Source organism: Rhea americana, unplaced genomic scaffold, assembly GCF_003343005.1.
Source record: "Rhea americana isolate MKP2758 unplaced genomic scaffold, rheAme1 scaffold_22, whole genome shotgun sequence".
Classification (NCBI taxonomy): Eukaryota; Metazoa; Chordata; class Aves; order Rheiformes; family Rheidae; genus Rhea; species Rhea americana.
Window position 1 is genome coordinate 1,692,496 of NW_028186329.1, and position 27,917 is coordinate 1,720,412.

The window sequence follows — 27,917 nt, forward strand, 5'->3', positions numbered from 1 at the left end:
CACTGCAAAACAATCTGCATGGTAGGCTCAGGTCTTACTTGGGCTATTTGTGAGGTCTATGATGAGGCGTATTTTGCCCTTTGATAAAAGCTAAGAGGTATCTGAACTACATGGCTATTTTTTTTTCTGTTTCTCCTTCCCATTATTATTTTTGTTAATGTATCAAGAGTTCCATGTTAGAAGAATGAGGCTGTTAAAGACAGACGACTTTTGGGTTTTGCTTTTGATTTTTATGTTTAGAGAAATGAAGGAGCAAATTTAATACTATAATTAGCAATCTCCATAGATTTTACACTACAACAATGAACAGTTAGGTCTTAATCCTGCTCTGATTGTTGTTGATGGCAAATTTGCCCGGTAGGCAAATTTTGCATTTATGCTGCTGCAGAAAAGGCTTATCAAGGATATGGGGCTTCAGAAAGTGTTCTGATTGGCTAAATGCAGCAGTAGGGTAACATCCAGAGATACTGGAGTAAATGTAGGACAGCAATATGTTGTTTTAGTACCAGACTTTTTTCCTAAGGGAATGGACACAATGATTTTGAAGGATCCTATCCAGAAAAAAATATATACATAAATGAAGTAATTAATTTGAAATAGATGATCTGAAGCTCCTAAGGGGCTTATGGTAGCATGTTATTAGGTTTAAGCAGGAACAAGAATGTATAACGACTGGCAGTATTTTTTGATAACATTTGTTTTGGAGTGAATTTATTGCTTAGAAGTATGAAAGGTAAATAAACGCAGCTAGACAGGTGTTGCATAGTTTTTCTACACCTTGGCATGTCAGTTCTGGCACTTAACATTAGGCTGTTTGACTGAGTTTTGTCCTTTAACTAACTGACATATTTTTCCAGTTGTCTGTGTGTATAACTGCATGACATCACCATGTCCCACTTTCGATCTAAAATAAATTTCAGACCTACATCAGATGTCCARTGTTGAAAGGCTGCTTTACAACTCAGCTGCTTTTCAGTCTTTGTATCCACCCTCAACTTTCTACTATCTCTGAATAGAGATATACAGTGTTTCTGACCTTTTAGAGCAGCAGCAGGATATRTCTGAGGTTGTCTGTCAACTTTGAATATTTAAACTTTCTTTTTTTAAAAAAAAAAATGGAAAAATGAGAGAACTGCTTGTATTCAAGCTTGTGTTTTCTTGAAATTACTAGAGAAACATCTTCGTAATGTCCTTCTGATGGTTCTCTGTTTGTTGCTTTTGTTTGTGTGGTATCTTTTGCCTAGGWAAACAGAAAAATCTAGAGTTACTATCGGTGTTACTGGCTTCAGTGTGGTATAGTGTGTTCAGCCTAGCTCTGAACCAGCTCCTCTCCCAATATGGGTTTACCAGGGAAAGGAGGATGGCTGAAGTGATTCAAGGCCTCATCAGTGCCGGCTTATCTATTGTGTGTGTTCCAGTATCTTGTGATATAGTCCTGGCCACATGGCTGTGCAGYCCTGCTGCGTCCTTCAAGTCGTTTTGTGGGCATGTACATTGCTTCCTCTTGCAAGGAATTAAACATCATCAAATATGGGAATTAGTTGGTAGATGTATCCCAGCTTCCATCAACTTGAACCACATCTTTGATACAGGCAGACCACATCTTTGACTGGGGAAAGGCTATAACATTTTTCCATGAGGCATTTATTGTTTAAATTTTATCTACCTAATTTTTTAATTGACCCTAAACAGGATCATAGTAGTAGCTGAGATTAAATGACACACAGTCATTCCYAAAATATGGAGGTCCATAGGGGAGAAAAATATAAATCATGGGTTGTAAGATACAGAGKTCTTGCTGTGCAAAGCTCCAGCAGGGAAGCGGAGGAAGCAAGAGACTGCAGGGAGACAAGGACAAAGAGCAGAGTAGAGCCTTGAATATCCTTGAGAATGTATTATGCATTGTGTACAACACTTCGCAGATCCTTGAAAATGTAATATAAATTACTCATGCCAAAGAGCAAGGCTGTGTTTAGCCATGATCATTAATATTTTGTCAGCCATAACCACTTCTTTTTATTATCAAGACAGGACACATTCCTCCACAAAATACTGTGACCTGTGTGCTTGCAACAGTTTTTCAAGTTTGTCAGCATATTCAGTATTTAAAAAACATTTGTGTTGCTTCATTAAAAATACTTGTTTCCTGACTGAATTCCAAAATTTGCTATTTCCAACAGTTTTTTTCTAGAATACGTGGAGGTAGAAAAGAGACTGCATTCTCAGAGACTATTGAGGAAAGAAGGGAAAAAAATCTGAATGAAAAAACAGATAAACTTGTCAGTGAACCTYAAAAAATTATGCTTTTTTTTTCCTCGAGGATGTAACAAATCATGTAAATTTATACTATACTGTGTCCTTCTTTTTGAAGCCAAGGTTTAAAAGGTTTGACCTTAYTTTAGGTAATTGCCATATGCTAAAACTTAATGATTTTTTTTGCAAGATAAAAGCATTGTTAGCTAGATACTTATGAAAACTTATATATGGTATACTTATGGTATTTTTGTATGCATAAGGAAGCAATCTGAATGGGTGACCTCTTGATCACAGTAAGARCTAAACATACTTTCTTGAAACTTTAAAAAAGAATTGTTATTCAGTTTTGATCCAGTGTTAGTAAATCAGACTTTCAAAATCTCAGCCTAGAAGCAGCAATTAGATGCTTGTGAACTGCGTTGAGTTTGTTGAGTAAAGGACTTTAGTATTTGGCAATAGTAAAATCTTAGAACTCACTAAAGATACTTGCTTTTCAAACATCAAGAAAATTCATTGTAGGAGGCAGGGGCAATAGCATGTCATACTTTTTCATAGACTGGTTCTCATTCCTGAGCCCATCTCCGAGATTGTACTGATTCTTTCTGTAATGTAAGAACATGAAAAATCTCTCCCTTCTCCTTGGTTTCTTTTCCCTGACATGCCTAACCAGCAAGATTTGTTTGCTATAAAGAATAGTCTGTGATAAGAGGCCAGTGTTATATACCATTGATAGAGCAGTGCTTTTGTTGGTGATTGCTCTGTGTGTTGAAAGACTTTCTCGAGATGTAGAGATATGATTAGCCTTTGCAACGCATGTTCTGTCCATGTTCAGGTCCACAAGTGCCCCCGAGAAACCTGGAAGCAGAGCTAGAATTAACTGGGACTGTTTGTTGTAAAGTGTTCCTTCTCCTCAGTCTGACKTTCTCTGTGTGCATAGGGAGACAGGAGACACAGTACCATAAAATTACAGCAGCACAAATTTGCTCCCTGACAGGGCAAGTATGCCTTTTGTTGTTTCAACGGGCCTTACCATGAGTTCCAAAATTGAACAATAATTCTRTTTTGAGGATACAGTGGTAGAACATTTATTTCTTCCTGTTATTTTAAGATGCTCAAATAATCTCACATCTGGGCAAAGTGAAGAAAATGCTCTATATAAGAAAGAAGTGCTTGATCTTCTCTTCTTGAGATATGGAGTGTTGTGCAGCATTGCTGAGCAGCCTTGTCTAAATACCTGCTTATCTGGTAACTTGATACATCCTTATGRAGGATGTAGAGGTCTCTGGCATCTGGATGATAGTCTCCTCTGTCTTGTGCATCGTTGTGCATAATGGCTCTTTACAGAGGYCTCGTAGCAACGAGGCATCAAGCTGTGGCAGATGGGCATGCTGAAGCCCAGGGCTCAGAGTACACTTTCCCAGCAGCGCCAGCACCAGCTGTCAAGATGCACCAAGAGTTAATGGTATAGTCATGTCTCAGAAGTGTCTAGAAGTGCATGAACCAGTACAGGGGCATAAATGACTACACCTTTTCATCCCAAGTCTCCCTCTGGAAGTATTATGCAAACATTTTTTAAATATTAAAAAAATATGTTTGTAAATCCTATACAGGGTATGTTGCAAACACTGCTTAAATGTGATTTTATTTTACATTCTAATAAAGGTTAAAAAGGCTAGTCGTCAAATGTTTCATTAGAGTATGTTGTACTTGAAGTTTCAGTACTTTGGGGAGAACATGGAAGAATTAATTTAATTTTAAATCTGTATGCACTATTGTTCTGAGTTCTTTCTATATAGCAGTAGAGACCTACCTATATTAGATTAGAATTGTTATCTTAGATTACAGCACAACTCTGACAACTAAAAAAACACGATCCTTTAAAAATAGAAATTGCAATCATTGGAAAATACAGTCTCTCCCTAACTCAGTYTATTAAACAATGACTTACTCAGACTGCCTGATTTAGGGAGCTTCAAGAAAATACAATGTAAAGGTGTTTGTGGACCAGACTGTTCCTAGGGAAGATCTGGAATCTTCCCCTAGAAAACATTAATTTCACTCCTGTGCTTACAGAAAGCTCATCTCAAACACTGAGTAGCAATGCCAYATTCTTGAAAATATAATTTGTTGTACATGTACTTGCTTGTGTATAAGTTACTAGTTCCCAGGATTGTCTGTAATCACCATCACTAAGGATGGMTTCTGTAATGTTCTGAATGTCCTTTTGAAATTCCTGTAAGTATATGTGTCTGCAGTGAGAACTACTAAACAATATGAAGATTAAAAAAGGGAATTTCACAGAAAGCAAGAAAAAAGCAACACAGAAGAGAGGACACAGCGCTAGCTCTGGGAGTAAGAAAAGCTGAAGGTGCAAAGTCAATTATAGTTACTAAAGAATAGATTTGGGAAATATGTTGGAGGGGGAGGAAAAAAAAGTTAAGTCCGTTACATAATAGGAAAGACAAGCAAATAAAACATTAGGCAGAGAAAACTTAGATCTTCATGAAATGTTAATAGCAGCCAGGTAATTAAAACAATTTTAACAAGGAATTAAGTGCAGGCACAAATGGAACAGATTTAGGAGTATTTAGGTAACTCAGTGGTGCTCCTGTTGGTGAAAAGATGGTGATGTTCACTCCCAAATGCTGAAGAAACTCTCTGGAGCAGTATCTGAGTCATTAGCTGGCTCTTTGAAAATAGACAACATGCAAGAGAGCTCCCAAAAGACTAGGAAAAAAGCAAATATATAYGAGTGAAAAAAGGATGGAGGTGACGGCCAATGAATGCATGGATTGTAATGCAGTAAGGCTGACATCAATACCTATAAAAGTATTARAACAAATTATTAAATGGTCAGTTTATAAGAGCTTGGAGAGCAATAAAGGAGAAGCAGAAGATATTGGTGTGACTTGAGTCTTTTCTGTGATAAATCAGGGCTTTTCGCTTGTTTTGCTTTGCAGAGGGTCAGCTGCCTGAGTGGTAGTGTGGAAGCAGTGAATAGCACGTCTTGACTTTTGCTAAGATTTCGGTCCATCATGTGTGACAATCTTATAATTATGACTGAGAGGAAAGGGCAAAGCCGAGCAGAAGCTGCAACCACGCAGCGGTGGCTCTGGCCTATTGCACAGCTTACCCCTTCGGGMGGGTGGAGGGCAGCGCTGGGGTTGGCAGCATGAATTGCCCCCCTGGCGGCTGCCTCCTGTTGGCAGGGACAGCGCAGCAGTGCCCAGGACCAATCCTGTGCGTGCACGGAGGAAATGCGGGATGTAGAGAAGCGCTAGATCCACTTAGCAACGTTGCCTTTTCCTTGGATGCAACATCTGCCCAGCTGAAAAGGTTGGGCRTTAAGGGCAGACCTGGCCCGACACCAGCCCCACGCCTGCAGAGGTTGGCGTTCGCTTGTCAAGCGAACCGTAACTGCAAACCGTATCACCCTGGTTGAAACGAGGACCCCGCTGACACAAGTTGCCGTGGGGAATATTGTCTCGGTGGAACCTTCGCTTTCTGGAAAAGCTGCTTTTTTTGTTCCATGTATATAATTCCAGTATGCTCAATGCTGCTCACTGCACTTTTTATTGTGATTGCATTATTGCAACAAAACTATGTTCAAGTGTACAGGTTATCACTATGATTATGATTTAAGTTGGCAAATTAGATTTTTTGAGTGTTAAAGAAATATTAGAAATGACTTGATTAGAAGTTCCTGTTATGGGAAATCAGTGATTTCAGCTTATCATTTTACTTCAAGAATAAAGTATCTCTGAAGGAGAATTGTAAGACTYCTCTTCTTGGACCAAGCATTTTGGAAGTTTTTTAGAAGTTTTTACTGCTGAGTGCTATTTCTTCTTGCACACACTACTTCATGAAGGTTAAATAAATGATGAGAATTGAATGTTTTTCTTCAGCTATACCTCTGAAGAGGAGGAAAAAATGAAGAAAAGGGCTGCTTCTGAGCTAATGGCTTAAACGGTGTTTAAAACAAGGTGTGCGTGATTCCATAGGGCTGTGCTCAGTGAAGTATTTCAAGCGGTCGGGCTTTGTGCGCTGTTTAGAGAGGAATGGTAGCTGCACGGTGGGTTACATAGGTAGCCAGTACGTGCAGAGAATCGGTAGCTGTGAGAATACGCGTATGACTGTTAATCCAAGGATTTGGTGCCTCTCTCTCACGTAGTTTAAGCATCTGGGTTTGAAAATTTGCTCCGGTGTTTTCAAAGTTCAATACGCAGCATGAAACCTGCGTTCTGTTGGACGCAGTGGGAGTTTAGTGGGTCAGCTTTTACCTCCTTTTTCTGATACTGCCTTTTGCATTGCACTGCTTAAAGTAGATGAGTAGGTAAATCTATCCACAAAAAGGGAAGAAGAGTCTCAAAGGAAAACTCTGTTCTAAATAAAATATTCAGAATCAATTCCTAGACCTATTGAACTGCAAGAGCTTAATGTGGAAAAATAAATTTGACACTGTTGCAAGTGGGCTTTCAAGTGCTGTTTTTTATTTTTTCTAGGCAACTTTCAGTTGTAATTTTTTTTTCAGACTTGATAGGAAGAGATTGGTTTTGCTATTGTGAAGCTTCCCTGCTGTTCTAGAAATAAAACTGTTCTCATATGAGGTCTAACCCAAATATTTGACAGGGATCAAAGGAAAAAGGAGAAAGAGTGAACCCCTTCAGTATTTTCTGCATGTTTTTCTTCTGCGGTGCTGTATTGTTTAAGTGCTCTGATCTTTACCTCACATCTGCATTTCAGCAGTCTTACTAAAAGCATTGCCTTCTGTGAAAGTGAGTTACACCAAGGAGCACAGCATAACCCGTAATGAACTGGTAACCTCTGATATTCACTGCAGTTCAAATTTTGCTTCCATGCTTTCGAATGAAGGTATGAGATAATGACRGTGGCACTTCTAATAAGTCTGGGTCGGGTTATATTCTTCTGTTCTCTTAATATCTTAAACTGAACTGCTGAAGTTATGCACTTTGACAAAAAAGACTTAAAAGCAGGGAAGCCAGCTTCRTCAAAACTCTTTAAGTTAAGTAGTTTTCTTGATCTGTTTCCAGTCCTGAACATTTACCCGCTGCAAAAACAGAGACTTTAGAAGTAATATCTGAGTGGGGGAAGTAGTGTAGTGTTAACATGGATGTTACAACAAACACAGGTGACTTAACCCCTAGCTAAGTGTCCGTAGTTTTTAAAGGCAGTACGTAACYTCAGATTTGGCAGAGCGGTTAGCATTCTCGTGTGTTACGTGTGCTTCACTTCTATAAATTCCCTGCCATCCTTGACCTGAAGGAAGAGTCCTGCTGGAGGCTACTGAGAAATAAGCCWCCACAGCCCCAGCAAGTTGCCCCAAGGCCGGGGCTCCGGGCTCCCCTTGCTGCTTCCCCTGCCCTGCAGCTATGAAGGAGCAGCTGCTGGCACATTAATGGTGGCTTGGGCTGCTGCATTTTAAGTGGCATTTCATTAGCCAACCTAACCCACATCTAAGGTTCCATAGATAAATAAGTAAATAAAATAAAATCACAATTCCATAAATTGTTATCTGTAGAAGATACAAGTTTAGGGATATTGGCAAATGTTAATTTGGCTAGTATTCATTTACAAACAACATAGACCTTTTGTAGGGAAGATGCAACTTTTTAAAATGCAAGAAAAATGATATGCTTCTCTTAMGAAGTTTCTTTGACTTCCTTTTTATGGAGGTGCTTCTGTAAGGGTCCTTTACATTTGTCTATACAACACAGTGAAAAGTCCGAATATCTAAAATACCTTATTGGTCTATTGCATTGCATTCGCAGGCCAGGCTAAATAGGAGCAGATTGCTAAAACATCCTGTCACATAAGATGCTAGAAAATTAATGCAGAAAGTAGGACATATAGAATGAAATTCTGAAAAGGTACTGATTTTCTTTGTTGTCAAAATCAAACCAGATAAAACTCTGAGATGTAATGGAATTACCTTTCTTTCATGGACTATGTATTATATTTTTCCATCAACCTTGCCTTCTTGAAATAATAATTTTATACTTTTTAGGAGCTTGCCTTCATCAAATAATAATTTTATACTTTATACTAATAATTCTATATAGGATTTCAAGCTGTTTTTTCCCCATTGTGCTTGTTTTGCAAAATTTTCTATTTTATTTATTACTGTGATACAATGAGGGAGAAGAGGGGGCTGCAGTTGCACAGAATTGCAGGTCACACACATGGAGAGACATGTTTAGAAGAAGCTTTTAGAATTTTTGAAAGTTTTTTCTAAAGAATCAGTGTTAAATCAGAAGAGGAGGGATAACATGCATATATGTAGTCTATATATGCTTTGGAACCCTCTTTATGCTTGTACTTTGGAAAGTAGATTTGAACAATACTTCTAAAATTGCTTGCAAGTTCACTMTAGAAAAGTGACTTTGTTCTGATACACTTCCTAGCTTCTCACATGAAAGTTGTGAGAATTTCTGAATTTACGCGCATGTGCTTTTTTAAATGAAAGAATAGTAATACCATGGAATGTGTATTTTTTTAATGTAATTTCCATTTGTATGGATGACAGTAGTTCTTTCAATGACTTTTCTTGTTCTGCCGCAAGCTTTTATCTATCTTCAAATGGGGCATTTAACTTGRAAGTCTAAAAACAGTAATTTAATTGCTTTAAATCCATTTTGACCTCCTCGTGTGAATGTGAGTGAGTGAAGTAATGTATTTTATTATGGTACTTCTATAATCTGCAGAAACATTCAATATTCTTTATGGAAACCAATATTGGACTCGAATCTGTTTCTGCACCTCCTCWGACAGCAGAGATTTCTGAGGCTCTGTACTATGCAGGGTTTTCTTGGGACCATTCATTTTTTTGCCTGATTTGGTTGGACAGACTAGATTGTGTAATAATTCTGTGACTTCATGAAGCGCAAACTAATTTTTTTTTTAAATCAATTCAGAACTTAAGGAATTTAATCTAAATGAAATTTAGATGAGATTACTTGAGGAGTGTATTTGTACTGAGTTGATTTGAAATGCATTATAAAACCTGGGATGAGTGAGCGTGGTATGGAGATGCTGACCTACTTTGTGAAAGGATATTTTTTTCTACTTCTAGTGGAAATACTGTGACTGATTCTTTTCAAATATTTTATTACAGAAACTACAGCTCCAAGAATTCACTTTTCTTGCCTACCTGTGATGAAATGTGTGGCTGTGTTTCATTTTTGTTCCGCTTGTTGAGGCAGCTTCTYGTGAGGGAGAAGATGTTTTTTTCCAACCTGGCTCAAATGGTGTCCTTTCTGGCCTTGGCTCTTCTCTCCCTGTCCGTTTGCACAGTGGCTCCGTGCCCGATTCTGCAGATTCCATGTTATCCTTTACCACCTTTATTTACAAATTCACAATACCACTTCCACCTCCTTAACATGCCTTATGGACAACCCTGCCTTCGTTCCATCTGTGCTGACACCCTTATTTTCRGCTTCATGTACTTGACACGTGAGCCTCTCTCTTCTCTCGCCTGTGCAGTCTCGACTCCTTAGCCCAAGCAGAACCTATCGCGCTGTCTTCCKCTGCGCACAGGGATATTCAGCTCCGGCGCCTGTTGGTCGCGCAGGTCTGCCTGACCTAGTCAGTCCTGCCTTACCACAGATAGTTGGGTGATGCGTCTTTTCTGCATCGATCAACTGCGGTATCTGAGGACTTCAAAATGCAAGTGTCGTTCTCGTTAAATACCACTTTTTTTCCTGACTCCTTATTAATTTTAGGATTCATTCACGTTATTCTCTCTATTTTTAACAACATGTATACACTTTTTCCACTGCTTTTTATCCTTGCCTTTCTCCGTGCCTCATTACAGAAGCTACCAGTCTATCATAGCTCACAGCCACGGAGGCAGCCTCTTCAGCTTACCGCTCATGTTTCTTGTTTTGGAGATCCCTGGTTCAGTCTGTGGTGTCAGCACACGTCTGTTTAGTTCTCTTACTTGAATTCCTCTCCTTTGTGAGCATTCATTAAAATGCTGTCTGTAATCTGCTTGTTATTTGATATATTTACATCAGATATAGTGTACAAGTAATAATTTCTGCTGTTCTACTTGTTTTAAGCATTTTAAATACTTCTAAATTATCTCTAAATTGTCTCTAAATTATTGCCCTAAAATAATTGAGAATTCAGTAACACAAAGCACTGTGAGCAGAAAAATAATTCAAAGTGTATATTCAACGGCAAAAAATTTTACATGTACATTTTTAATGTTTCAAAACATCTTTCAAATTTATGTGGAAGGCGACACATGCAGAGATCAGTGATTGGATTTTGGTCTGATTTCATGCATTAAGCAGTTTTAATACTTTAAATACTTTAATACTTTAAATTGTTCACAGCATCTTTGGACTAAGCTGGATACGTTTATCATGTCAGTGAAGTTTTCTGCAGGGAAGTTGTAGCACTGCGGTAGTACTGAAGAGTGTGTGTGTAGCAGTTGTGATACATTTCATATATAGGCCATCAGAAGGCTTTTCCTGGATTGTTACTGTTCTTAGTGCAGTCAGCCCATCATATGGAAGCAAATATTTTATTGTGCATTATGACCAGGTAGCATTATTTGAGATGTAAACAGCATCTTAAACCTTTTTGTTAATTCAAAAATGGACATAGAAACCCATGGCGTAGTAAAGCATATAGTAAAGCATTGTCTGATTTTTTTTAAAAATTATTGTGTTAATTGTTGTTTAAAAATAGTTAATTTTTAGCATATTCAGTTACGCCTGGGCTTTTAAAAATAAATCTTAACAGAATCATTAAGCTGTTTTCCAGACAGAGGTACCTCTGTCTGGAAAAAGGGAATGATGTTTTCAGCAAAGTAGAAATTCTAATTTTTACTGTTCTAGTGAACTACTTTAATTTACAACAACATGCCTTTTTTATATTGTTCCAGCCAACTTTAAATAATTTATGTTTTGAAATCAGGCAGTCTGTTCTATGCAGAAGAAAGAGATTTACAAGCACAAAATAAAACAGGGTTCTCTTTTAAACCTAACCATCTTAAAAAGTAAATAAATATAAATACACAGACACATATACACAAGCATAAATAGTATAATACAATATTTTATTTACTTATTTCCCACCAGCTACAAAAAGGTAAGAGCTGGTAGGAGTGATTTGAAATCTGTCAGCATTATTCAGTGGATAGTCCTGTTGTTGGCAGACTCATCTGGAGCATGGGAGGCTTCATTTCTGGTTCCTAGGGTGAATAGGGAATGGGTTTGGTTGTCAATCRCACACTGCAGTGTATTTCTACAAGTGCTCATTAGCTGCGTGGGCTCAGGGTGCTCTCAATTTCTTCTGTTCCACCTTGTAGGAATAAATATTCTCTGGTGGTGGTGTCTTGTGCTTATTGAGCTAGGTGCATTAACTACTGAGCATAGGTGGTTTCTTTCTATAACATTATTAACAACATTCATGCAGTTTGGAGCACCAGCTGCAGAGCCTGAGACCCCGAGAGGCTCCCAGTCTCTCCGCCTGCCTGGAAATTCCAGGCTTGCTGCAAGCGGCATGTGCGTTGCCATAGGAGTTTTTGGTTTCTACATAGTTCTGTTGTCTGAGCAAAAGTGTCAAGGAAATGTTTAGCTGATACAAATTCCAAGCCTCTGAGAGTCCCATTGTTTGCAGTCAAGGATTGATGCTGAAAAACTCAAGATGAGGGCAGAGGTTGTATCAACTAGTAGCTCTCTGAGCTTTTCAGTTACACGTGCTTTTTGTCACTGAAGCTTTCCACTGCTTTTTGTTGACTGAGGCTTTAATCATTCAGGTTATACTGGTGACTCTCCAAGTCATACAGACCCAGGAAAGCTCTATGTGCTGGTTCAGCAGAAGGCTTGCTGAGCTCCTGCAGTCAGCCCCAAGATAAGCAGAGCAGAATGAACTTCTGTGCACAAAGCAGCTCTGTTTGCATAGATATGGTAAAAAGAAGGGATCCCCAGAGGCTGCTTAAAAGAGAGAGAGAGAGAGAGAAAGGAGAAAGAGAGAGATATGGCCCTTTCTTACTGCCAGAGAGCAAAGGAGTCAGGTCTGCACTTGCAAAGCTCAGCAGACACTCTTACACCAGGACTCGTCTAAGCAGTTGTCACTCTGTTTCTGACTTCTGGCACTGGTTTCTGACAAGGAAGAGGAAGAAGGTCGTGCTGGCCATTAGCTTGGTGATGTCTCTCCTTGCTGATGGGAGCAGATCTGTCAAGTTTAAGTGTAGACACAACAAACAGAAAGAAATCCCTCTGAAAGTGTTCCCAAGTCTTATGTTATTTTGTCACTAGGAGAAAAAGCATCTTGCCCCCAAATTAGGACTCCAGGGGATGTGCTGTCAAGGTTCCTTACRGTAGGGAATCATTTCTAAACTAGCCTTTATACATGCGTTTTGAATGGTGGCTAACAAGGCTAATTGCATGCTGCTCATTTGGACAGTCCTTAAATTGCTTTCTCTCAGTGCTGTCATATCCTCTTTCTAGGACTGTGCTGCCCCTTTGTGCAGCTTTMGATGCTGCCAAATGAACTGATAAAGGTGGTGCCGCGCTAGCCAGCCCTACTCAATGAGCTGTTCATCTAATCATTAAGCCAGTTATGTAAAGTCATCAAAAATGTTGTGGTGATCAGGTTTTTGTTCATGTGGAAAACTTTTCAGAGCCGCGTTTCAAATTGGTTAAGCAAACAATTAAAATAGAATTATTGAGAGTGACAGCCCTCCATCTAGCTGTAAAATATTGTTTATATAATCATTTCTAGAAAGTTTGCTGCCTACTTAACAAGAGCATATGTAGATTAATTAGTTTAATTGTTTATATTACACCCTGGATATGTGAAGCGGGATAGAGAAATGATTTATTTACAGGAACTTCCCCACTGCAATGCTGTAGTGAAATATTGGAGGTGTAAACCTTATCACAGCAGGTCCTTTTAACATTTTCTTTTGTATCTAAAAGATGTGAGAGTTTTCCATGTGGTGTTTTTTTTTTCCTACTAAATAGAACCATGTGAGAGTTGGCCAAGGAGAAGAAATCTAATTAAATTTATGTAATGATTCTGGGAGTCACTGAGGCTTGCACTACTCCCACACACTTATCAATAAGAGACAAATCATTTTAGCACTTGAGCTGAAGAGTACTGTATGTGCGTTTGATGCACACAAACCCTCAGATGACTGAGCCAGGTAAACCTTGCTGTAGGTGACTTTCCAGATGAAGAGGTCTTTCGATAACGCACATTCTCAGTCAAGTGCCAGTTCTTGCACTCACCCAGGTACTCAGAAGAGTAAGGGCATGTCTRCGTAGGGCACCATCAAGCATCTGCACCCAATCTGCCTGTGCTGAGGAGAGACAAGTGCAGAACGTGCATGCAGGCAGCACATAAGACAGCACTGCACCCCATATAGTAAGCCTTGTAGCACAGTATAATAYATATACACAAACATGGCTAAACCATTCCTGTGTTTAAAACCAAGGAATCTGTGTGTCATGCCACAGCCTGTGAGCGTCTCTTRCAGACGTAGCAACTTGGGTTTCTTGTGGTTCAGAGATGTCTGCAGCGCATTCAGCTGTGTGGTGCATGTGGCGTTCTTTCACTGCAGAGCTACTGTCTCCATTATTCACAAAATTGTACATGGTAACAGCAGTCCCCTGTAGTATAAAGACCTGCAGCTACTCAGAATTGTCAAATCTGGAAGTGAGTAACGGAAATTTCRTGAGGACAGATTTGCTTATTCTATTCTGCATGCTTACTGCTGTCAGTCRGTTCAGAAATGTCTTAAACCCCATGCTCACCTATAGCACTTAAATGCATCTGATTTGATGGTGACTGGCCCTAGGATGCTCAAAAATATCTAACAGAAAGTGTGGTGGAGCATAAAGTTACTTGAATTGTTTGTAAATTTTACAGTTTTCCAGAGATTTTTTCATCCACTTAGGCAATTCGTATAGTACAGATCCCTTCCTTGCAAGTACCAGAGAACAGCGAATAACCCAAGCAGCTGTGACTGACCTTATCTGAGCATCTGGAGGTTATCTAGTCCAATCTCCTACTTGGAGACGCGTCTTCCAACCAGCAGTTCTCTAATTTTATGTTATGAGTGCTCAACCCTGGTCCATTCGAACGAGTACACCTTGAAGGCAGCTAGGAAATGTGAGCCCAGTCCAGTGAATGAGCTATGAACAGCGCCATCAGTTCCCACTGAATTAACGAGTTCTGCTTGCTTGAACTGGTGCTGAATTTGGCTAGTTGGACAAATGTACTCTGTACTCCTCCTCATTACTGCCACCAGCATTGTTTAAAAAAAAAAAAACTCAGCTAATTGTTGCAAACAGATTACCTTAGCAGAGATAAGGAAGTTTTGGGGCCAGATTACTTTTCTTAAGGTCTTAAAGAAACTTCCGGAATGAGTCAGAATTCAAAAAAGATATGACCAGAAAAGTATCTTGAGCTCTTGCAGTTTCTGTTAGCAGAATAACCACTGAAGTTCACTAGTCTAATAGAGAGCAGTTTTTACGCTGTTTTTGATTGCTTCTGTGGGGAAAAATTGAGGTCTTTTTGCTTTCAAACAGGAAAAAGTAAGAAATGTAGTTTCAGCTGTGACCACTTACTGAAATGAGTTAGGCAACTCTGTTTATTGACGTGTTCGAAGAGGTATATGTACAACTATTCTTCCTTTTTTTTTTTTTTTTTAATTTAGTGGGGCTACATCCATTGTCTACAGATGCAGGCAGAAAGGGACCCAGAAACCTTACGCCGTCAAAATGTTGAAGAAGACAGTAAGTTGTTCTGTTTTTTGTTTGGGGATGTTGTATATTGGGTTTTATTTTTTTGGGGATATGGTTTCTTTTGTGTAAAGAAGTTTTCCTCACACTCAGATGGAACTTCTTTTATTTCAGTTTGTGCCTGTTGCCTCTTTTCCTGTCACTGGGCACCATTGAAAATAGTCTGGCCCCATCTTCTTGACACCCTCCCTTCAGATTCTTATACACATTGATAAGATCCCCCTTCAGTCTGCTCTTTCTCCAGGCTAAACAGGCCCAGCTCTCGCAGCCGTTCCTTGTAAGAGAGATGCTCCAGTCCTCTAATCATCTTTGTAGCCCTACACTGGACTCTCTTCAGTAGCCACATCTCTCTCTTGTACTGGGGAGCTCACAACTGGACACAGTASTCCAGATGAGGCCTCACCAGGGCTGAGKAGAGGGGCAGGATCACCTCCCTCCACCTGCTGGCAACACTCGTTTTAATGCAGYSCAGGATACCATTGGCCTTCTTGGCCACGAGGGCAYGTTGCTGGCTCAGGGTCAACTTGTAGTCCACCAGGACTCTCAGGTCCTTCTCTGCAGAGCTACTTTCCAGCAAGCCAGCTTACAGYTTGTGCTGGTGCATGGAGTTATTCCTCCCTATGTGGGGCAGGACCCCGCACTTGCCCTTGTTGATCTTCATAAGGTTCCTCTCCAGCCTGTCCAGGTCTCTGAATGGCCTTCTGGTGTATCAGCCACTCCACCTGGTTTGGTTTTGTCAGCAAACTTGCTGAGGAGGCACTCTGGCCCTTCATCCAGGTCATCGMTKATGAATAAGTTGAACAAGACTGGACCCAGTACTTACCCCGGGGGACACCGCTAGCTACAGACCTCCAACAAGACACTGTGCTGCTGATCACAACCTCTGCCATTCAGTCAGTTACAGTTTCAGTGTGGGGGGAGCAGATTAGATAGAGGTCCTCAGAGAGATCTGTATTTTGTGTAGCTGAGCTTCTTGTGTTCCTCATGGTTAAAATAGCTTTTAGAGGTATAGTAGCACTCCATTGGGAATGTCTTATCCTCACAAATCTTGCTTGTACCTTCATCTGACATCGTTTGTATAGACTTAGATTTGGGCAAAAAGCTTTTTTTTAGACAAAAAGATTTTTATTTGGCCGAAGAAAAGATGCAGATTCCAATGCATTTAAAGACTGTAAATTCATATCACCTTAGTACATTGTTTTGCTCAAAAAATATTACACTATTTTGTTTTCTCGGGAACTGTTTAAAGCCTCAATTCAAAAAGTAAATTCATTCGGACATTTGTTTCAGTTCTACCAAAAAATCTTTTCTTAGACTCCAGTAGAATTAAATATTTTTAGAGTTTTTTTCCCCCCCTTAGAAAACTCCAAGAGAACCAGTTGAGATGTCAGTTATTTCTGCAACTTCGTATGTATCACACTTCTACCGCAGTTATTTCTGTGTGTGTTACAAAATGGATAGTGGAAAACATGAGGAGAGTCTCAAGAGGAAAGGCTAGCAATAGAGACTTCAAACAGCAGGAGAAAGTGGGAGATAGAGAAGAGCAGTTCTTGTTCCTACATACAGAGGAAGAGAAATTTGAGAGGAAGCTGGCAAGTTTTGAAGCATGGACGTGTTTTTTATTCGTGAGACATTTTGATTCAGTTTATTCTAGTGGTAAATCATCCATTATTCCATAAAGTTCAGCAGTGTTCACAGGTAGCAACATAATGATGGGTGGATAGGCGTAAACACGTCTAAATGTTGRATGGTCTCTGTTGAAGATGTAATGAGCAGGTTCCACATGAGTAAAATCCTGGCATTAATTTTACCATCTTTGAAAATAAGCCAAAGTTTAAACTGGCATAGAAATTTAGTTCTGTGTGCTGCTTTTGAATCTGGTACGTTGGAGGAAGCAGAGCATATGTGAAGAGTTTACATTCTCTCTTCCCTATGGAAATGCAGAGAACTTCAGTTTCAAGTTTTTATCTGTTCCCTATTGCAGTGATTCCCATAATGTTTTAGGAATATACTCTCCTAATTCTCACTCTGAAATACACCCACAAAAAATATTTTATTTAAAAATATTATATTACCAATTTTTTTAGCCTTTGTAGAGATTAATTCATGTTCATTATGGGCATATTAGTAGTAGATCCAACTCTTTGTGTTTGAGAACTCTTCAGTTTTTCAGACTTTTAGCATCCTTTTGGAAAATGAGGGTTATTTTTTTATGATAAAAAGYGTAGGGAAAACAGTGAACAAGAACATAAGAATGTGGTTATGTACGTTGTTTGCAGAGCAGCAACAGCTAAACTCAGTCAAGCCTTGATTATATTAGCAGTATGGTTAGCAGCGAGTATAGTTCACCCAGCAGAGTGTTTCCAGTGTAATTGATGCACTTTGGGATRTTTTGTTGCATCATGAGAACAAGAGATACTGTTATATTACTGAGTTTATTTGTACGATTGAGCACATAAGAGAGGCCATATTGTAATGCTATGCCACTGCATGTGTGTGCCGTGAACTACAGTAGCGCCAGTTCAGTTTGGACATGCACTTATTATCACTAGTGACAGCGCCGTGCGTTAAGCAGCACTCTTATAGCAGGTGACTTGATCTTCGCACAGTAACTCAGTATAAAAATAACAAAGTGTGGTCCTAATCATGTAATAACATTTTCATTATCTTAGGTTTTGCATTGGGTTTTTTAAGCAACGATTAAAAAGAATAAAATGGCAGTTCAATAGTGGAAGAAAAGTAATGGGGAAAAAGAGGAAGAGCCTGTTGACTGCTTGCTTTTGATTCACACAATCCCATTTCTACAGTTCCCATCTCCAAATGCACATACGGGAGCTCTGGAGAGCACAGAGAAATTAGAAAGGGAAAACTAAGGAAGATGGTGAAAGACCAAATTCCTCTGATTTTCCACTCAAACTGTCTAACTTTTCGTGCTGCTTAGGACAGGGCTAACTGGGAAAGGAAGAATGTCCATAAAAAAACAGATGAGGTTCAAAGAGAGAGTGACCAGCTTGTTCTGGAGGAGGTAACAAGTCATCTGGAGGAGCAGTCTGGTCAAATCTGTACATGCTGACACTGTGGTTCTATAGTTTAAAGAAAAGCCYCAGGAATTGTTATTTTTATTCCCTGGGAGCAGATTAGAAACAATTGATCTTTTGTGAATTGAAGTAAGTAGTATAGTAGGAACAGCTTGCGAAGAACATAAAATGCCTATCAATGTTCTTTTTATTTAGATAATAAGACTAATTTTTCATTTTGGCCAACCAATGTATTGTCATTTTAGAGGAAATAAGATTTTGGACAAGACATATTAGCCATTTCTGAGACCATACCTTTGTTGAGAGATCTGAGTTCCTAGGAGTTTCCATAATATCTCTCTGTTATCTAGGTTAAAAAAAATAGTATTCTCAGATCATTTGCACAGTTCTATTTGGTTTTTTTTTCCCCCCAATTGCTAATTAAGCCAACAAAGGGAAATTTGGGAGAAATGTTTATACAAAATTTCTTTTTGTCAATGAAAGGAAATAGTAATTCAAGAATATTTTATTTCATGTTAGAGGTTTAATCATTCTTAACCATTAATTAAAATTTTATCTTATTCCCAAAGGAGAGAACTCCCCCACCTGTTTTGTTGGTTTGAAATAGCAGAAATGGAATGCTTCAGTTTTGACTTTTGTTTTTGCTAAATCCCATCCAGTTTGTGAGCAGTTTTGGATTAAGTTACACTTCTGGTGAATAAAATATAGTTCAAGAAACATATATGATTCTTACCCCTGAAATCTCTGATTGTCAAAGTCAGAAAACTGTCAGGCAAATTAGGACCATATTTTCCAAAGCAGCTGGAAGAGGACAAGAAGGCATTGTTTTGTTAGAAAGACTAAAGAGACCRAAGAAAAGTTGATACATATAATAGTGCAAAAAAAATCTGAGCTAATGTGTAAGAAATTAGATTTGGAATTGTTGTTAATAGGTACAAAAAGAAATATGTTTATAAAACTACATCTATGGGACAGATAGCTGAACATACTATGTTGTTGTCTTTGATTCACTTGTATACCTTATCTAAATGTTATACTCAGTTTCCTGAGCATAGATCCAAACATAGGGTTGTGTAYTGTATATTCATTAATTGATCTTTGCTGTGTTTATCACATCTCTTAAATTCTGTACAGATAATATATTTAAGGGAAAGAATCAGATAATGTCCTTATGGACAGATCCATTTCATTAAGCAAAAAAGAAGCAGAAGCAGATAGTTTCTTTTGGCACTTCAGAAAAACTCATCAAATAAGCCATACAGTAAGGAATTGTTAACTGTTTGTTATACCTTTGTAGTTGCAAATATCAGGTTACTTAACTTTTCACTGAAGATTTTACTTCTGCGTGATGGCTCAGTATTTAGAAAGAATGGAGGCTCTTTAGGCTACACTTTACAGAACAATTATTGCTACCCTAAGCAGGGACTTAATAATTATATGAAGTTTATGATCAATCATTTTAGAACAGTTGTTGTTGCAAACAACATATAGCACATTGATCCTATGAGGAGAGGACAGAATTTTCAAACCATGATATTTATGGAASGAAGCCTCAGATTTACAGCCCTTTGCCTCCTTTGGCCATACGATAAGAAGGCTAAATAACATGAACCAAAGCTAGTCTGGAGAGCATCTTTGTAGTTTGCCTTCTGTACTTCTTCTGTACTTGCCAGGTAAGTGCCTTCTGTTAAAATTAGATCCACCTCTGCCTTAAATTTCTTGCATGAGTCTGGACATGTTGCTTAAAAAATATTAACAAGTGTCACTGTTAAGCAGAACAGATGGCCTCTATTCTGTAGTTTCCAAATTGAGATCCCTGGGGCTTACATCTTAGATCTACCAAGTGCTAACAACTGTATCTGGAGTAATTTGGGAGCTGTCGTTGCAAGAAAGTAGCATACTTTGAATGAGGGACATGGGATCGCAAGTCACATGGTCTGGATTTGTACTGTATTCCCAATTCACTTTGCCATTGGTGACATTATTTACTCTTTTTGTTTCAATTTTTTCACCCATAGAGTTGACAAGAGTATTTATTCATTTTGCTTCACAGTGCTTTGAAGGATAGCCTGCTTAATATTCCTAGATTTTAATTAATATATACCATCCCATAAGAATTATTAAGTCTTATGAAATATTATGCCCTTTGTGTATCAGGCAATGAGGCGTTCAAATATAGAGATTATTTGGGGGAATTTTTGTTTTGACTTCAGTTTTTTTCATATGTGAGCATCCTCACTCTCAGGGTTTGTGATGCTTAACTAATGTCTGTGAGGCACTTTAATTAAAATCAATCTTTATGAAGTAGCATTCTTGAAGACCAGTTGATGTAGTTCAAAATCAGACAAGCATTCAGCTGCATAAACTTTTTCTCAGATCAGAAACAACAACTGTTTTCAGGCTCTGCATACATTGAAAATAGTTGTTCTGGGATTAATTTAATTATACTAATCAGTTGGACAATTTGAGAACATAAAATAGTTTGCGCCTGTGGAGCAGAGAGGAGTATGAGTGAAGGGAAAGGTAATGGGCTTCTGGCTCTCCCTTCTGCAGCTGCAGATAATATCTAGAGTTAAGGTCTGAAGGAAATTATTGCAGGCTATGCGATCATATATAAAAAGTCTTAATTGAATTCATACTTTTCAGTATTCGGTAGAAAAATAAAAGTGAATTTTCTAATCATACCAGAAATGAGAAGTTTGCAATGCGATGGGTGTGGGAGGATCTAAGATGACTGATGATTTTTGTTGTGAGGGACATTGGTGTGGCTGTTTGAGAAATGAGGGTGCCAAATATTTAACTCTGTTGCTCTGGCAAGGTCCCGTCCATCTGCTGTTTGTTGGTCTGTGGGAGGTTTCTTACTGGTGGTAAGGATGAGAGGGGCTTTGAAGCCCAGACGGTAGTGCTTGGGAGGATTTTTTTCAAGGCATGATTATCTTCTAATGTAGATAGTAATTTTTCTGATTTTCATTAGTGGTAATATATGACGAGTGGGGTATATAGTTGGCTGGGCTCTTCATTTTGTATTGCAGTGAATTGTAGTACTAAGTGGTAGTCAAGAGGTTCATTCAACCGTTAATCGATGTTCTTGGAGGAGCACTGCTCTCGGCTGAGCCTTGCCAATTGACTGAGAAGGCAAGTGGCATGGATGCTTGCTCTGAAAAAGGGCCTGAGGACTGTGTATTGCACTTGGAGATAATCATTATTGGAATTAATAAAACAGGACTTTTGTTGACTTTTTGRGAAAAAGCTGTATATTTGTGAGTATAAAATGAAAATTTACATCTACTGCTGTCTAGCCTTATGAGGGTAACAGTTTGAATACCTCCTGCCTCCGTATTCTTCTAAGCTCAGTATCTCTATAGGCTYCATAACTAGACTATATGTATCTTATGATACTGTAATTGTCAGTGCTCTTGCTGGACTGCCATATGACAGAGAGGAAGTTTAGCTGAGGAATCTGGTCCACAGAAGAAAATCAGAGCTTGAGACAAATACCCTCATTTATCTGAAGTACTGTGGCAATAATTCTTTTTTTGCCCAGATTGCTAATGTTTGGATTATCTCTCTATATACATATGTATGTATATGTGTATTTAAAGTCAAATTTTTCCTCTCAAAGCTGATATTATTCATTAAAAAATAAAGACAAAACTCAATTAAAATAAATATATCAATTGCTCTTRACTATAATGCATGAATACAGTGTAGCAAAGTTACGTTTGAGTAAGCAGCCGTATTTTTCGTAGCTATTTTTTTCTCAGTTCTCTTATTTGCAGTTTCAGTAGCATTTTTTAAACACTTTATTAATGTGTAATGAAAACAACTGTACATAAGTTCTCACCAATAAAAAGGTTTAGTTTTGTCAGTCAACACATACATTCTCTTCTGTTACTCATTCACAGAAACACGTACCTCATTCATATTGAGTGTAGGAAATGACTGGAGTGAGTCTTGCCAATCAGTTCAGTAAGAGCAGGACTTGATCGTACCTATATACTGTTTCTAGCTATTACATATTTAGATTACTTTAGTTCTTCTGGTTTTGTGTAATTATATGTAATCTTTTGGTTTGTGTAATTCAAAGATTGTAATATAATTCAATTTTAACTCAAAGATTTCAGTAAAAATTATTATGAATAAAGAAATAAGAAATAATAAGAAATAAGGCAGTAAAGCTTTGACTTTCCACTGCTTRTATCCAGTTTTCCCTCATATGTAAAGGGAGTCTGTCTTTCACAACCTGACTGTGTACATTCCTGAAGAAAACTGCTTCTAAAGAAAAATTAAGGCCATTAAATGTGCATAGTGTGTAAAGAAGCACAGAAAAGTTCATTTTTCRTAAATACATAGGAAAAAAATAGCCAACTAAAAGAATATTTGTTCTGCAGTAAGATACCAATAGTTTTTTGTTTTATAAGCTGTGAAATTGGACACCATTTAGTGGAAGTGAAAATTTTAATGAAAAAAAGCTTTGTAACATGTTATTTTAGTCTTTAGAAAGCAAAAAGGGGGTTTTGTCTGCATTGCCAGGGCATTCTTCAGAAAAAGAAAAAATTCTCACTCTGCACCTGAAAAAAGTGTCTTCTAYACATAAAGTTATTTAGCATATACTCTGCATTACAATGTATTGTATTATATTACATTGTAATGCAGATGATGTGTAAAAATCACTTAATGTAGAACAATATTTTTTACCTGTCATCATTTAGATTGAATTACTCTGTCCTTCATGAGTAAGACGTCCCTTGAGTTAAGATATTAAGTCAAGAACAGAGAGTATGTATTAYGTCTCTTTCTTTTCTCACTTGCATTTAATTTACAATTAATTAGCTAACATTCATTTCTGGTGTTCACAGCTTATTTTTCAGAAGTATGAAGACAGATTACTAAAAAGAAGAAATACAAAGGTCAATTCCTTGTGCAGTTCAAGGAAGCCTAGCCTACTGCATRCTTGGCATTGTTGACCAAGTACTGAGAAACGAAATAGTATTCTTTAGATTATTAATTCAGTAAAAAAGAAACAATTATCACATGTGCMCATGTAGGTTTGATAACTTAAGAGGAATTTTCATGAAACAATCTGAACTGCATTTCTTTCTTCACCAACCCATCTATAGGTATTTTGTTCCTGCTCGCAGTGATTCCTTCTCCGTCGCTTTAAGCATGTCTAGAGGAGCTGTGGATGTCTGCTTAGTATATAACTGTAGAAAGGCAAGACTGGGAATAGGCATGAAATGTGTTACTGCATGATGGTGTATTTAACACCAAAACCAAAGCTTCTCCCATGCAAAAGGGCTGTCTGTCTGAGGCAGAGGTAAATATTTGTCTATCCTGAGATTGTAGTCCTTCTCTTTAGAAACTCCTCACTATTTACAGCCTGTTAAAGATAGTCTGGTAACATGCCCTTGCTGGAGCTGTCCTGCAGGGTAGACAGGGCTTCTGCATAGGCAGCCTGTCCGGGAGGCTCTCGCTGGAGATCTTGGAATGTCTCCTCCTTTTGCATTTTAGGATGTCATTGTTTGCGAGAAGCTTGTGCTGTGATCCTATTGCCACCGTTGTGACAGCAATTCATTTTAGAGGAGGGAGATTGAGTTTTCGTATTATACACTGTCAAACAAAAAAAGGAAAACTCAGTGTGTGCACAAAAATGAAGAGGAAAGAGCAGAAGATAAGAAATGATAGCATTCTATCTGCTGCTGGCAGTTCAGTGACTGGAATAAAACAAGGACAGTATATGACTTGCAACTTAGCATCCTGGTTTCATTCCTCTGGCCTGCAGTCAAGTTCTTCTGTCGCCTCTCAGAGAGGCAAATTCAATTCAGTTTTGTAAGAGAGGGCATTTATTTTACTAAGAACTCCATAATCAGCATGTACTCATTTGGCAAACTGGTTACGCACACTGGTATATTTCAAGATAAAATACATCCTCTTTGGCTGAGCTAGACTCTTTTATCTTRTGTCCTCTAAGAGAAATAACACAGGCAGGAATAGAAAAGTGGAGGCGGAAGATAACACAACAGTTGTATAGGCAGCAAGACCTGTGGGTACAGGTTACAAAGGAGCCTTCAAAAAATCATGAAGGTAGCATCRCTGTCTGATCTCTGTGAGGTACGTGATCTGGTCAAAGCGTCTCAGTACAAGCTGGATGTTGTGATGATGATGGCTACAGGGTTAGTGTATATGGCCGAGGATCATCTAAACCTTTTGCCAAACTGAACTAGCTTTCCATTTGGATTAAGAAATACTTCTCCATGAAAAATAGAAAGTGAAAAAATAAAAAATAATTAACAACATTTTCCCATAAATGTAAAAATTATATATCTGTTATTCCTTCCTCTTCTTTTTAAGCAGCCTCCTAATACTACTGTTTGCTTCCAGCAAACTATTCCATTATATTTTGCATATATTGCATGAACAGATGTTTGAAACTTCAACTGGGCTTTTTTCAAGAACTAGAGTATGCTAATATAAGTACAGTTGAAACCAGCTGGAAGCCTTTCCATAAATAATAAGAAACAGCCTAAATAAGATGCTTTGTTCTGTATTTCAGTCCTTTGGCATTTAAGTCACTTTGATCTGTAATCCTCTTGAGAGAATTCTGATTTGAAGTTTACTTTAGAACTGCAAAGACAGTATGACATGCCAACATGAGGATCTCTAAGCAGTACTCTTAGGAATATCAACCTGCAGAAATTTAAATTTTTATCTGAAGATACATAACGCTCTTTTTAGATATTTACTCCAGTAAAATAACAGTGCTACAAGAAGAAATTTCATGGAAAGTAATTGTAGGTTTTTAGATGGAATAACACATGAACTAAGTATATGATTTAAACATAAAAACATGAGAGTGTACAAAGTCAGAAGAGAACTGGAGAAAATACTAATTCCTGCAGGTCAAGACAAATGAGAAATCAAAAATCTGTTTACCAACACTCCAGGAAAATAATTCATATTACCATTATGACTCATTTCCATTATGCTTTTTGGGCTTTTACTATGTTAGAGATGCAACACCACATTGAGGGAACATAGTAACTTTTCTGTGGTTTATGGCTAGGGAGAACATGAGGTGCTGAGGCAAGGGGCTAGATCTGTAATTGTCTGATTTGTATTCAGACAATTAGTTAGTGCTATTTTGTGTGTTGTAGTACTATCTTCTGCATGCTTGTCTTTACAGATAAAATGCATATAGATAGGTTAGGCCTGGGCAGGGCTTTGGGGAAGCCTTTGCCACTCACTCTGGTTGCCTTACAGTAGCCAGCAGAAGGAGCAGGACCAGCACAGAGGGCTGAGCAGGAATAGATGTTTGTTGCATCTCAGCTTTTCCCCAGGAGRCAGATATCAAACAGTGGTGCAAGGAGCACTCACCAGAGATAGGAGTTCATAGTTCAGGTCTTCTTAAATCTCTAAATCAGTCCTTTCAAAGGTGGACAAGGATTAAAATGATGGTAATTCCAGTGCTCTTCTGTATGGTAGCTGTGTGATAAAACACTCCTGCAGGGATAGGAGTTTGTTTTTAGTGTCCTCCCCTACATGAGAGGTCTAAACCATACCAGAAGGTTAGCCGTATCAGAAGAACGCTATATTTCACCTATAAACTCTTACAACCACTTTCTCTCTTTTCTGTGAAAATGGTGCTAGTAGGTAGAAACAACATTCAAGATTCACTGGCTCTGAGAAGAGGGTACAAACGAAGGCATGACTTTGTATGTGATTGATAGTTCCTTGTTCTTTCCAATTCTTTGTTTTGTTTGTTATGTAATCAATGGATAGCGTTGGTGGATGTATAAACTGTGTATGATAAGCCAGGTCTTCTCCCCTACATGTGGTGGATATGTGAAATGTGTCCAGAGAGGGACAGCATTTTTAACATTGAGCTTTGTGCAGAGTTTGTTAGTCACCGAGTTCATGGGAGCATGTTCAGAGTACAGCCATTTGTAATGAAGACCTCAGGAAACTTAGTTTGAAAGTCCTAGTTGGTTCTCAGCTCTGACTGGCTTGCTCTGTCAAAAAGCTAAATTAGCCACAGCAACATAAGAACCTAAGGAGTCTTCAGGGTTTGTGTTCTTTGGTTTAGGTGCCAAAATTCCATCACAAATCACACTTCACATTACAGAGGTGTATTTAGCTGTGACTCTGTGCGATTTGCCAAATCTACATGTGAATTTGGTGGTAGTAAAAGGAGAGGTAGTTGGGTCTCCTGCGATTCAAATGCTCCTCTGTTCTGGTTCAGCTCACATAGCTTACGGTTGCCTCCTTTCAACTTACTCTACTCCATCTACCACAAAACTGTACAAAGCATCAGGGAACATAGCATTAAGTATGAAAGACATTCTGTGGCACTTGTGTGCAGAATTTGCCAGTCGAGGTTTAGTCCAGGCTGCACCATGTTCTTCTGCCTGATCTGTTGGAAAGAGAAGTCACTGCATGTTCCTGCTGCTCTCAGCCTACTCAGTCTGTGTCCCCCTTTCTAGCATGGATCGTAGATCCYGCAGAGGAGGCAAATTAAGGAGGATGTAGTTGAGACATCCTCCACAGGGAGTGGAGAGATGTAGGGACAGAAATAGTCCCATAAATTCTGACGCTGATGCGTAGCACTAACAAGAGACTCAGCTCAGTTTCTAATCGGTGAAACACGGTCTCTAAATCAGCTATAAAGCATTTCTTTCACATATCTGTCTACTTCTTTTACACCATCTCTACATGCTTCTCTCTGCCCCCTTCCAACTCTACCAAGCATTTTTCATTGTCAGTCTCTGAAAAGTTTCTAGCAAAGGATTCCTTCCCTGCTTTCCTTTGAGTGTCTACTGGTTTTCTGTGTTATTCAAGTTATAAAGTACATAACTTGCATGTTTTAAGCAGTTTTGGGGACAAGGGCACATTTATTCGCTTACTGTAAGTGTAGAGTTACAGGTGCTATATACTATCAAACAATACTAAAGTGACTTTGGGGACGGTTCGTTGCCAGGAGTTGGGGCTGATGTATCAGCATAGCAGAAGACTAGCGTAAGGGGCCTAGGACTAGGAGACTACAAGTCTACGAGTCAACAAGTCGTCTTGTCCAAATACCTTTTAAGGAGCCAGTCCTGAGAATTTGAGTGGTTCGTTAGAGGATACACAAGACTCGTAGTCCGCACCTGAAATTGTCATGATTTATGCCTGATGTATTTTGAACAGATTGGTCTCAGCTGATCAATAGACTTGCAGCTAGGCCCTCCTCAATCATTATTTATATTATTACTTACAAAATGGAGTGGTAGAGCATATATGTGATCACATGGAATAATTTGGTATTGAGGATGGAGTTTACCATACTAATGATGGCACTGATGTATTGGACTTTCGTTGGGTAGCATTGAAGGTTCCTGTGAATCTATAATGGCAGTTAATACAGACAAGGATGTGTACATTAGCTTAGGATTTCTGTGCAGTTTCTTAAAGTGCAGCAAGCATCACACTAGGCTAATAATATTAGTAAGTTGAGGAGTCCAAATGCATTAGAGTAGCTTTAAGATAAAATGTTGTACCAGATAATAGGAAATGTCCTATCACCTAACAGTTCTTGGTTTCTAGAGAGACTGCTATTAAGCCAGACACTTGGGAGAAGTGGTGATATGGTTTAGGGGAGGGGATGAAGCCTTTACACAGAATGTCAGATGTCTAAAAATGGTTACATCAGTTAGAGTAAAAGCTGGATTAATACATTTTAATTTGGAAGTGAGTTAAGTTTTAAATGTATAAGTGTATAAATGAAAGGCAAAGATGGAGAAGAAATGGCAAGGACAATTCTCTAGATAATCTTGAGAATAGGAAACGGTACTTGCCTTTTGATCTACAA

At 38.5% G+C, this 27,917-nt stretch overlaps 1 protein-coding gene across 1 annotated transcript in view; it reads left to right on the forward strand.

Moving 5' to 3' along the window:
- Positions 1-27,917, forward strand: part of CAMK4 (calcium/calmodulin dependent protein kinase IV) — a 173,857-nt gene that overhangs the window by 55,227 nt on the left and 90,713 nt on the right. The window contains exon 2 of the mRNA XM_085305348.1: positions 14,951-15,029. Within this exon, the coding sequence (XP_085161474.1) occupies positions 14,951-15,029 (79 nt within the window). The remainder of the gene's footprint in view (positions 1-14,950; positions 15,030-27,917) is intronic.